Raw genomic sequence first — 13,098 nt, 5'->3', positions numbered from 1 at the left:
TCCACAAATATTGGTTTCTTTGTGAATTTTGTAGATGTTGATCAAGGGATTTGTGCCCCATACTTAACCTATAAATAGATTGCTCATTCTCCTCCAAAAACACACATTTTCTCATTACTCTTCTCTCTTTACTTCTTTTCATGAATCCTAGACTCTCTACTCTTTTAAATTATTTATTGCTAGTTTTGAGTTCCTTGAAAATGCCTAAAATTTCCATGTTATTTCTTGAATGACTTGTACAACACATGCAAATAAGTTTTTAATAATAATGATTTTACCCACCTCAATAGTCAATTTTTGTTCATGTTTTCGTGAGCTTGTACATAGAATATTCCTAACACACTTCTAGAATAGCCAATCCGAAAGTTGATGCTTCTTATCTTAACACATTCCGAATTATGTGTTCCAAAAGCTTATTTTTAGGCTCTGATTTCTAGTTACACCCGCAAACCATTTCAACCAACAAAACAATAAAAACTAACTACCCTAGACTTGAGTGACTTTGAGAAAATCACGACGACCTCCACCACCCTTGCTGGAATGATCCCTTTCAAGGTTCAGCAACCACTACAAGGCCATGTCTCCATAGAGGAGACCGTTTGAAATAAAACTAGGGGGACAAACTGAAATTAGGGCCTGCAGAAAGCAATAGCTTAGAAGAAGATATAAATAGCCTTAACAAACCTCACCGTACGTAAAAATAACAGGCCTCATTAAAAGAGGTAAAACTTCATACCTTGCTTGTAGCAAAAAGACGTCATTGTTCTTTATTTCTTTAAAGAAAACCACATCAATTTTCTATTACTAAATCAATGTCACTTAAGTAACTAATTGTTAAAGCTAATAATGAAGGAAAAAATGATAATTTAATCTCACTTAATGAGTCATCTATAGTAGTAATAATAATTCGTACAAATTTCCGCCATCCTTCAAAATCCATATCCTGTGTATTTAAATTACTACGAACTATTTATTTTATGCAACTTGAAAATTAGTTAATTTACCATACAATCGCAGGAAAAAGAAAGAGATACTAATTTTCACATGGAAAGGGCGATTTTTATAGCAGCTTGACAAGAATGAGTAGAAAATCTTCCTCCTGTAAAGCTTTGAATTTCAGGTTTAACAAATAAAGTTTAAACATTTTAGAGAGCTAAATAAAAGTCCGATTTCAGATTGTACTGACTGCTAAACCTGTCATTAAACTAATTCAGGTATATATCTCAAATCTGACCCACACTATTAGAGGATAGTTAGAAGTTAAAACGTCCAGTACCTTCCCTGAAATAGAAGTGTGCATTGTGGTCACTAACACCAGCAATTTGTCACCACATGTACTCTTGAAAGAGACTACCATCCAAACATACAAGGAACAAAATTGTTTAAATAAAATGAAACTATTGAATGAAATCATAAAAAAACATAAAGCTATAGGCATAAAAAAACCAAACTTTTAAGTACACTGACCGAGGTAAATTTAGTGGACCTAAATGTGTGAATCAAATATACATTTGGCTATACAAGAATCCAAATACACCATTGCCTCCAGTGATTAATAACAATAGCAATATATTATCATTAACTCTCCAATGTTAATCAGGAAAATGTCTTCATTGGGAATGCTAGCCGTGTATTATACTGTGAATGGTTATAAGTCTATTGATTCAAACAAAATTGTCTCTCTCTAGAGATACCTGTGAACTAGACCAGATGTTAATCAGGAAACCATTCTTTATCTTGGAATGGTGTGACCATTGACAGGCATGAAGGAAGTGCACCCGATATTGAGAATTTTATCACGTCTAAGTGAAAATGGATCTATCCCTGCCTTGTGAGCTGCAATAACTCCAACGGCCTCCCAATAATTTGATACATGCAGCTGCGGAATGATAATTTTATCAACCAAAATGTTCTCATTTCAATTGTAATAGAAGAAAAATTGACTGTCTCGATGGTGCCTAAACTTAATTTTATTTTTTCCTTTTAGCACCAACAATAAAAATCTAGCACTTAGTGGCCCAAAACGGAGATGTTATCATTTTACTTGTATTCTTATGCATCTATCTAATTTTAACTTTTGTCCAAACCCACATTTTTTTTCTTTGGTGAGCAAATGGTATATATAATAACTTGAATTCTTGTCAATTGATTTCTCCAGAATTTTAAATGAAACAGATAAAGATCCTAACTTTTATTCACACCTTCTACAATAACAAGTTTAGAGAATAAAAATCACGTACCACTTCAAGACCAAGTTTGTTTGCAGTATCATTAAGAACAGTTTCGTTTTCTTCCACAGTAATTATAAGTGGCTGCAAGAAAATTGAACACCGTCATGTATAACGAAATAATGGTGTCATCAAAATTTCTAGTTGGACAATTTGATTTGCCGAGGATGAAAGCTAAGTTACCATATGGAGATAATTGTTGCTTTTGCTAATATGTTTAATCAAACCAAAAAATAAAAATAAGGCAAAACAACAATAATATGTTTGTATGTATACCTTTTTGCTTTTATTTCTAGCAAAAGCAAGACATGCATCCCCTCCGCAAGCATCTTTGGGAAGGATTACGGAATCCACATCATTTGCCAGTATGCAACCTTTATCGAAGGATTTGGAGTCCATGACCAAGTATTGCGGAGCATTACTTAAGCCAGCAAGCACACATGGTAGGAAAGTGTACCCAATCTACTTGACAAGAGCAAGTTATCCACAAGTACTATTATCCATCATATGCGCAGAATGAGAAATCCCCAATTTATAATGAGAACAAAATCGTCTTAGTAATTTAATACAAGAAATGTTAAAAAGCACCTACTAGAAATGTTAAACTTTCATTCATTTAATGGACACATCAATCTTGAAAATGAAGGACATGGAAAAAAAATCCAGTAAAATGAGCAGGGGAAGAATGAGGAACAGTTTAATGCAAACGGTTTCAAACTTTAAAGCAACGTTACTCAAAATGGCTTTATCTAACTAAAATTTGGTTTTTGAGCAGGTCTAATCCATTTACCCAAACTTGCACCGTACTAATAATAGTAAGAAGAGGATTAGTTATTAATTGTGCCCATGTTTGGAATAAGCAAGGGGATCTTCATTTTCTTGATACTTTATAACTGTATTGTCCTCGTTATACTTTATAACTGTATTTTCCTTTTCTTAGAATTAAAGTTTCTAATTCTTGTATATTGAAACAGTGTATGAAAAGACAATTTTAAAATCATCTTAACTGAAAATTTTAAAATTTTCTACTTTGGGACAGAGATTTGAAACAAAACAGATTCAACAAAGCAGGTGGCTTGACGATTTCTAACACCTTCACAGTCAACAAACATAAGAAATCCTGAACTAGGTAAACTACCTTACTTCCTACTAGTTTTATTATACAGCCTCAAGTTATCTTCAGTTTTCAGAGTTTTAAGTAACATTTATCAGTAATTAATTTATATACTCATACAAACACACGCAAGACAAACCAACAACCGGTATCTATTGGAGAAGGTAAGAAAGGAGCAGCACGAATCATTGAAACCGGTGGAAATATATTCATCCTAAATTGCTAGAAAAATTTCAGAAAGCACAAAATAAGTGAGGTCCACCAACACAGTACACAGTAGACCAGTATGATATATTTAAAGTATAGAGTTCTGAATCTTAGATGCGATCTCCCATCAGCAGACAGTGCAGACATAGATAAATTACATTATTGAAACTGTTAATGCTCAACTGAGAATCTAACCACTAGAAATCTTAAATACTATTTGCTTTGGTATGATTATCGACCCTATAATTACAAAATCTACACTACACACACATATGCTGAGCTTAATTAAAAAATATACACTAAACTATAATATATCAGATTCTCTTAACGAATGAAAAAAATGGATTAAAACAGATGCTTCGGAAAATTTATCACATCAATAGAAAATTAAACATGAGGCATGTTTGCCTAGTCACTAAAAAAATCAATCATACTCTGTTAAAAGATTATACGTCTTGGATAAGAGAAAAACACAGTTCAAAGTAATAACTAAAATTATAATTCATAGATGAATTGTTTTAACATGATACTTTAACCTATCAGTTAGTTCTAAAAGTGGTAGCTCCACCATTCTAATATAGTTGAAACAAATGCCAAATGCTCTGTTATTTAGAATTTACCAACCTCCTCAGCTGCTGATTTCGGACTAAGAGATAGGCTCATTGGAAGTGGAGACATTGCAGGAGCATGTGCACAAGGAATTTGGAACTCCTTCACTACTTGATGACTTATGACTGCCTCAACTCCCGCTAATAGGTCTATTCCCTAAACAAGGTAAAAGGGGGAAGCAAGTGTCACGGTGTTGGTAACCAAATACAAGATTCATTCCTGAACTGCTGACTATTCAAAGGAATGACTGAAATGACTGAGGAATGTTCAAAAGAACAATTAAGGAAAAAAGGAACAAACACTCGTTGGAATTTAGAGGACAGTGATAAGATGCAGACTGAATCTTTTAACATCAAGTTACATTTCAAGAACACATACCACAAATATGGTGAATATGAAAGAACCAAGGAAAAGAAACAACCTCATCCATGACTTCTTTTAATCTAATAGAACTAGCACAATGAATCAAATTATATTCTTCTAGATTTATTACCATACCATTCCATGCCGATAGTCATCTACATCATCAATTTCATCATCTGGGAAACGTCCAACAATAGCAATGGCATTCACTTTCGACCTCTTCACTAATGTATTCACAGCTCTAAGTAAAGAATCAGGGTGCTTAATCCTCCCAGTTGATTGGCCAGTTTCTGGATCCTCCCACTTCTCTACCTGTAAAATTTGATGCAATGCAAGTCAAATTCAGGCTTTAAATTGGATACAGCTCACCCTAACTTTGGCTAGGCATTTTATATAGCTCCAGATCGTGATAATAGATGCTTGAAATTATAGAATCGGCTTGCATAAAGACTTCTACCTCCAGCTTAAAAAATAATCAAGTCTGAAAGACGAGAATAAGACATTCTGAAATGACTAAAAAGTGTTCCAATTTTAACTAGACCAAAATAAATTAAAAGATATAGAAATATAACAGATACAACAATAAGATAAACTGGCAAGGTTTCCTCCCGTTAAAACTCTTATTACTTGTTTCTTTCTAGTGCACAACATAGAATATCTTGTCAAATTTTCACAACTACAGATCCGATAACTTTAATTTGAATAGAATTTATCCTACCACCAAAAATTCAATCCTTGCCAGATCCAAAATAAGCAATTGTCACACAAACAAGTTTGATTAAATTATGACAAAATCTAGCAAAATGGAAGATTATTCTTTTTGCAGAACATCACATGCTTTATATGACTTCAAGATGCCCCAAAAGATCAACAGCACTCACATGCACTCTTACTGTAGAAAAAACAATTGGCTTAAGAACCAAATCACTCAGTCCAAACTTTAAGACTTTATCAGCAAACACAAGTCTAGTGAATGGAAAATTGGCAGAAAATATAGGATTGTTTAAGTTTCATTACAACAGGAGCCTTGTCTCCCTAGGTGAGGTCGGCTTCATACATCATCTGAGAGGACTCAACTCGTTTAATGGATGCTTTATATTTCATTATGATAGTTAATGCAACATGATTTATTATTACCTTCAACGGAGTGTCTGTGACAGTATATTCCACGACAGGTAATCCAAGGGAAGCCCTTGCAGCATCAGCTACTTGTAACTGGCGAACCCGGAGTTCCTCCTCTATTCCTGCATCAAGAACTAATCCCACCTGCTTCACAAGATAAAACTAGGTACATACTTTATTTAAACGGAATGAAATAGCATGACTAAGAAAGCAACATTCAGGATGTACATATCTCTTTCTTTCCTCTCAGTATCAAAGAAAAAAAAAAATATACATATGTTTGAGTCATACCCTGTTTTGGTGAACGGGCTGTAACGCCCACAACCCTTCTGCAAAACGGTCAAGAGCATAACCTTCAACGTATAATGCATTAGGCATCGGCCAGTATAGCATTGCAGCATTAAGCACCTGCAAAATTTTAATCTTATTTTTCTATCATTCAAGACAGGCTAACCTACAAGATTGCATAATTATGCACTTAGCATTTTTAAAAAGTACAGTGAAGAGGGTGTGATTTTGTGCCTTATCTATATAATTTTTTGCTTAATTCTATTTTTGTTAAATGTAGAATTTTAATTCTTATAAGAAATTAATTGCCCAGTTGGTAATTTAATTATCTAAAATTAAGTAATTTTAGTCATTGTTTATGTGTCATCTTTTTAACAGAAAATGTTGACAAGGTGCAATTAAATTTGTCGATTAAAGTGAACTAGAATGACTTAATTTAGAATAATTAGAGAACTAAACATGCAATTAACCTTTAACAAAAAAACCGAAAGTGTAGAATGGCGGAATTATTTGAAGGATAAAATAGTAAACAATGGATATTGTTACATGACTGGTATAGATAAAAAGAAGTGGAATGAAAAGAGAGAGAATGGGTTACGTTAGGGTGAGAGATAAGGCAATCAACGACGGAGGACAGAGCGCGAGCAACAGGCAAAGCGTCACCGGCATAACCTCCAATGGCGGCGCCAATCCCCGTCGGCACTATCATGACGGTGGTGTACTCTCTCTTGCACTGCATCATTCTCAAACACCACACAACACTGATTATTATTTATTAATTTATTTAAAGCAACAGAAAAGTAGAAGAAAGAGATAGAGACCTTGAAAGCTTGAGAAGAGAGAGAGCATGAAAGCTTTGGTTTGGAGTTGGAGCATCGGACGAGTGACGGAGAGAGAGTTGAAAGGGTGTGAGTGACTGCCATTTCACCACACTCAACACAACAACAAATGATAAACGGATGTAAAATGTTCTAAGTATGAATTCAGTACTTTTTTTACACTTATAATGCAATTTCCTTTCTTATTTACAAAATTTGGCATATTTTACCAAAATTAACAAAAAAAACTAACTCTTAACTTTGGGATACTAAAGGCTTTCACTTAAGTCCCAAACAAATTTCTTTTATCACCCAATCTTGCAGTTTTCAAATTTCTCATTTCATATTTTATAGTTAAAAAAAAAATATAGTATTATATAAAAATATAAGATTCGTTCACATGTTATTTTAAAATTTTGGATAAAAAATAATATTTACCTGGGTTGAATTCATATCTTATTAATATTATATCTTTTCAGTTTTATAACTCCATTTTTCATGTTTTTTTTATTCATCGGAGCTGTTATTTTGAACATCAATTTGCAAAAGAATTAGTTGAAGATTAAGAATTTGTATGGTGGCAGCTCATTTAGTAAGCATTTGTAGAGTTTGAAGGTGGCAGCTCATTTATGTAAGTTCAGTATCTTCTTTCTGTTTGTATAATCAAAACCTTGAAAATATTGATTGGATATTTATAATCTAGAATATAAATTTAACTTTAAGATTGTGTAATTTGAATCTTGAAAATGATATTTTTGGATTATAAAATGTGAAATATAATTTTTATCTTTCAAATTATACTTTTTTAAAGGTGAAATTTGTGGCTGAAAATTGTATATGTGATTGAAAGAGGTAATGTTGATTGTTTTTTTTAGAAATGGATTTAGAACTTTAGAGTAGAATGTAAAATAAAGTTTATATGCATTGGAATACGTAGAATCATAATCATAATTGTACATTTACATGTTATTCATATGTTTAAAGATTAAAATCTAATAAACAATCTGGGATAGTTGAACCAAGTAAGAATTTAGTGAAACTTGGAAAATCTTAAAAAGAGAACAAAGTCACCTCTATGAAATAAGTCTATAATGGAATGTATGCATAGGAAATATCATAAAGACCAAGAACTAGAATGCAACAATTAATAATTTTGTTTGGACATGACATGTATATTCACTACTAAAGTATGTGTGACAAGACATCAAGAGTTGTCACAAATAGTTTTTGGACATGCCTTCATTTCATAAAATTACTGAAAGTATATAATATTATTGATGTAGTTTTATGTGCTGATAATATTTTGGGAGGTCTTCTACCTTCTTAATAGGAATTTTCAAATTGGATAAATTTTAATGAGCTCATTTCTATACCTTTCTCTACTTCTACGTTTACTTTGAATAATGGAAGAAGCGGTTCTTATTGTATTCAACGTAAGTTAGATAGGGTTTTATGTAATCTCTCTTGTCTAGATGATTGTCCCACTGTTGTTATCAGGTGCTTCCTAGGAATTGTTTTGATCATAATCCAATTTTTTCTTTCTGTCACGCAACTATAGTAATACAAAACCTTCATCTTTGCAGTTTTTTAAGATGTGGATTTTTGTATTCATGTTGCAAAGATCTTATTCAGAAGTCATAGCAAGGTCTAGTTATTTGTTGTCCAACGATTGTTTTACAGAAAAATTTGCCGATGTTAAAATTGAGTCTTAAAGATTGGAATAAAACTGCTTTTGGTAATGTAATAGAGTTTCTTAAGAGGAATTTTCAAATTGGATAAGTTCTAATGACCTCATTTTTATTCCTTTTCTACTTCTGCATTCGGAATAATGGAAGAAGAGGTTATCGTTATATTTAACGTAAATTGGATTAAGTTTTATGTAATTTTTCTTTTTGATAAAAGAAGATGAATATCTTATTCTCAATCTTGAAGACAAGTAAAGTTTTGATGATAATAATAAAAAAAAGAAAGGGTTGAAGTAGATTATCACTTATGAAAACGGTTGAAGAGTTAAATAAAGTTGTATTAGAAAATATAGTTATTAAAGTCATGCAATTTTTGTATATTATTTAAGATAGTTAAATTAGTAGATCAAAAGTCAAAAGGCATAATCCAAATAGCAATACTAGATCACTTGAGAAAACGATCTTTTCAAAATACTCAATGATAATTAATTATAACTTATGATAATTAATTATTACAGAAAAAAATAATTTTCAAGAAACGATTCAGGAATAATCAATTGTCACTTACGTTAATCGATTATTAATGTAATTGTAATTTGACTTTTCATATTTTGACCTAATTTTGAAATGGACTTTTTCCAAAGCAAGTTTTCCTCTATAAATTAAGGAAATGTTTGTGTTTTCAAATATAGAAGTTAGAGAAGACAATAATAAAACTTGTGAACTTCCTCTAAAAAGTTTTGAAAAACCTAATGTGGGTATAATATGTAAATTTCACTAAAAGTTTGATCTTTTGTGATAAGGTGTTGTTGTTATTGTTAAGAAAGTTGTTCATTATTTATTTAATTCAAAGGAGGTGTTCATCCCTTGTGGATTTAAGGAAACTGTCTGTCATTCATCTCCTGTGACTTCAAGAGAGGTGTTTTTTTTTTTCTAAAATGTTCCTATTGTGATTGTAAGATTCAATTTAATTTAGTGTTTGATTAATCCTTCTTTTAAGAGTGATTAACAATTAGACGTACGATTTTTTTATCTCAACCAATATAAAATTCCTTGTTAATGATTTTTCTTATACTATTTATGATGTCAGTTTACAGAAGGAAAATGATGGACATGTGAATGAAATACACCAACTCCCATGTTTGAAAAGGAAGCTTGTTCATAGTACTTTATCATGTATCCAGTTTGCTGATAAAAAGCAAAGTATTGAAGATAATGAAACACAACACATGGAGTTATTTGTTGTCACATATGAAGGTGAGGGTGTGTTGACAAGAGAGTTGCTCCACAAATTGCCACCATTGGAAAGGAACAAATATACATTTATTCAAATTATATTTGATCCTAGAGGAAAGGAATTTGTTTCAAGTTGTTGAAAAATAAAATCCTTTACAAGGACATAACAAACTCATATAGTATGAGAATAAAGCTTTAAGATTAAGGACGAATATTCTCGAAGAAGGAGGGTATGATGTAAATCTAACCAATGATTGAATGTGACCGAGCAACAAGGACTTGGAGGACCTATGACAAGGGTTCGAGCAAAAAATGCAAAGGAAGCTCTTCAACAAGTGTTGCCCATATATTAATTGAATACAAGCTCAAATTTAGAGGAGAAAAGGCCAAGATGGTGAATTGCATTATGACCCAAATGGAAGAGAACTAAAACTCCATTTTGTTGCTGTTTTATTTTAGGTTTAATTGCTTGCTATATCCCCAGTTTTGTTGAAGTGTGTCAAGTTCGTTCACTCTTTTAAAAAAGCTGCAATTTCGTCTACATATGGTTTAAAAGTGTCAATTGCATCCAAACTTAGAAAAATTTGCCTCAATTAAGTCCTTTCCGTTAAATAAACAGAAACAGCGTTAATTTTTTCTTCTCTCTCTTCTGCTTTTCTGTGCAATGTAGTCTTTTTGTCAGTGTTTGCAGCATAAAATGATTACTTTCCAAATAAAACAATTAAACATTTTTTATTTCAAAGGAGCAATTAAACCTCTGTACAAAGAAAAAGATAATATTATGTTCCACTCTACTTTTCAACCTAACTATTACTATTACGTGTACACATATACCCTTCTTTAAATAAAAAACAATGTTTTAATAATATAAAAGGACAAAAACAATATATGTATATTATTGTGTAAATATATCTAACCAAAATATATGTTTTTTTTGTTTGACACCCAGTTTCAAAAGAATATTAAATTAATAAAAATATTATAATAAAGTTAAATACAAATAAAATTTGTAAAAACTCAGTAGTATTTAAATAAATTTAATAAATAAAAATAAAATATAGACGAAAAGAGAGAAAACGAGAGCTTATGAAAAAAAAGTTAATTTTTTTATGAGTTGTTAGTTGGTAGTTTTTTTTTACTGTCAACACAAATATTATTATTTATTAATAATTTGTTTCAGTTTTTGTAAATGTTGATTGAAATGTTTCAATTTTTGTAAATGTTTGTTTTTGAATTCTGAAGTTTATTGTATGTTTCTGTAAATGTTTCTTCTAGATTTTTTAATTTACGAAACTTAAAAATTATATTGCTAATATAAGTTAAAAGAACTACCGTTAATTTATTTGTTTGTAACATAAATAGATTTAATATTTATTTTTTAGGAAAAGATATGTATATAGTGTAATGAGATAACTATCTCACCATAGTGTTTTTTTCAAACAAAAAAAAAAGATAAAAAGAAATTGTTATGATGGTAGGATTAACAATCTTTAATATTGTTTAATTTTGAACAGGGTAAGAGAGAGGAACTAGCACTTTTCAGTAATTGAATGATTAAACCTTCTCTCTCCAACTCTTGAAATGCACAAAAAATGTTATCCATGGATATTATAATATATTATTTTTTAATAAATTATTTAAAATTTATTGCTTATGACTGTGTGGCTGACACACAGTACAAAATTTTTAAAATATTGAAGGGTGTTCTGACAAAAAACTGTTATAGTCAGAGGAGCAGAAGAGAGAGAAAGAAAAAGTTAACGTCGTTTCTGTCTATTTAACGGAAGGGACTTGATTGATGCAAATTTTACATACGTTTGGACAAAATTGACACTTTTAAACCAAGTTTGGACGAAATTGAAACTTTTTTAAAAAGATGGACTAACTTGACACGTTGCAGCCAAACTGTGGACAATGCAAGCAATTAAACCTTTATTTTATAAGTTAGTTTGTTTTAAAAATAGCTCAATCTTTGTAAAATTGGCTGACCAAATTATGTATGTGAGTGATAGGTGAAAAGTTTACTTGTTTTTGTTGCTTATATTGTGGGGCTTTTGAGTAAGTTTTAGTGTTAATTCTCATGAAAAGTGTATAATTGTTGATATAAGTATAATTTTGATTGTTTAAATGTATTTTAATGCTTTTGTTGTTTATTTTGATGAAAAATAAGGATTGGATACCATAAAAGACTTGGACCACACTCATAGGTGCATTTTTGCCGAAAGGATCGCGCTCGGGCGCGAGAAAAAAGGGCGCCGAGCGCGAATTTACCGAGAGGTTCGCGCCCGGGCGCGAGATAAAAGGGGGCGTCGGGCGCCACTTAGAAGAAATGGGACCCTCGTCGCAAATGAGCGGACGCTCGTCATATAGCGAGCGCACGCTCGTTTCATAGCCAGAGGACGCTCGTCCAGCACAGCAGAGGACGCTCGTCCAACGTGCAGAGAACGCTCGTCCAGCGCGCAGAGGACGCTCGTCACATAGCAAGCGCACGCTCGTTTCACAGTAGAGGACGCTCGTCCAGCACAACAGACGACGCTCGTCCAGCGTGCAGAGAGGCTCGTCCAGCACGATCGTTTCACAGCAGAGGACGCTAGTCCAGAGCGGCACAGGACGCTCGCCTAGCAGGCAGAGGACGCTCGTCCAGGGACGCTCGTCCAGCAGATGACGCTCGTCCAGAAGAGGACGCTCGTCCAGAAAAGGACGCTCGTCCAGAGTGAGGACGCTCGTCCAGCGCTCGTCCAGAAAATTAGACGCTCGTCCCGGATTAGGCCGCTCGTCCAGAATTGGGCCGCTCGTCCAGAATTTGGACGCTCGTCCAGAAATGGCCCGTGACTCAATTATTTTACCCTTCTTTATATCAGAACCAGAGGCCAGTTGCAGAGAGGGGGATCTGGAACGGGGAGGAGACCAGGGACGCTGCTGCAGCTGCTCCAAGGGGATTCCATGGTGGAAATTCACCAATTTCCACCATCCAATCCATCATTTCTCTCTTCTATGTTGTATATGTGTAGCTAAAACTTCATTTCACTGGGGTTGAGAGTAAATTTCTGAAACTCTTTGTAATTTCTCTATTAATGCATGATCTTGTATGAATTTTGTGTTCTATCTTTATTATTCATGCTTTTGATGGGAATCTGAGCTATTTGAACGGTTAAATCATTGGAAAATGTATGAGACCGCGGACCTAGGATAGAACTGCTAAAGGATTTCATGTCCTAGACATAGGCTGGAATTTTTAGTCATCTGTGGCATTGTGTTTAAGGCAAATCTGATAATTGAATTAGCTAAGGAATTAGCAATTTAGTTTGAATGATTAAGAACTGTCTCTGAGGAATCAGGACTGCATGCGCCTAGGATGTCGATGCTTAATTTTGAGGAATTGTGTTAGTAGAAAATTACCGGAGTGATGAACTTGAATTTCAACCCCA

At 32.9% G+C, this 13,098-nt stretch overlaps 1 protein-coding gene across 4 annotated transcripts; it reads right to left on the bottom strand.

Annotated features, from left to right (window-relative positions):
* Positions 1 to 307: 307 nt before the first annotated feature.
* LOC108335202 (uncharacterized) lies at positions 308 to 6,905 on the bottom strand. Of its 4 annotated transcripts, XR_008245816.1 has the most exons (11): positions 6,753 to 6,905; positions 6,530 to 6,664; positions 5,935 to 6,051; positions 5,659 to 5,805; positions 4,657 to 4,833; positions 4,174 to 4,314; positions 2,505 to 2,690; positions 2,241 to 2,312; positions 1,695 to 1,879; positions 1,277 to 1,350; positions 318 to 636 (listed from the first exon to the last, which is right to left on the bottom strand). XR_008245816.1 is itself a non-coding variant. In XM_052869937.1 (10 exons), exons 1-9 carry the CDS (start codon positions 6,852 to 6,854, stop codon positions 1,733 to 1,735), a joined length of 1,224 nt encoding a protein of 407 aa, XP_052725897.1. In that variant the 5' UTR covers positions 6,855 to 6,905; the 3' UTR covers positions 308 to 1,350; positions 1,695 to 1,732. The 4 variants fall into 4 exon arrangements, 3 of the variants coding, with proteins under 3 accessions (XP_052725897.1, XP_017426653.1, XP_017426654.1); XM_052869937.1 differs by having other exon boundaries at positions 308 to 1,350; XM_017571164.2 differs by lacking the exons at positions 318 to 636; positions 1,277 to 1,350 and having other exon boundaries at positions 1,482 to 1,879.
* Positions 6,906 to 13,098: the final 6,193 nt, after the last annotated feature.

Source organism: Vigna angularis, chromosome 10 (assembly GCF_016808095.1).
Source record: "Vigna angularis cultivar LongXiaoDou No.4 chromosome 10, ASM1680809v1, whole genome shotgun sequence".
NCBI classification, from domain to species: Eukaryota; Viridiplantae; Streptophyta; class Magnoliopsida; order Fabales; family Fabaceae; genus Vigna; species Vigna angularis.
The sequence above is the reverse complement of the archived record's forward strand: the minus strand, read 5'-3'. Positions and strand labels throughout refer to the sequence as shown.

Coding starts and splice junctions, on each gene's coding strand:
- LOC108335202 (XM_052869937.1), bottom strand. CDS start 6,854: ATGGCAGTCACTCACACCCTTTCAACTCTCTCTCCGTCACTCGTCCGA. Junction 4,315..4,656: donor ATGACTATCGGCATGGAATG/GTATGGTAATAA, acceptor TACCTTGTTTAG/GGAATAGACCTATTAGCGGG. Junction 2,691..4,173: donor CGAAATCAGCAGCTGAGGAG/GTTGGTAAATTC, acceptor CTTGTCAAGTAG/ATTGGGTACACTTTCCTACC.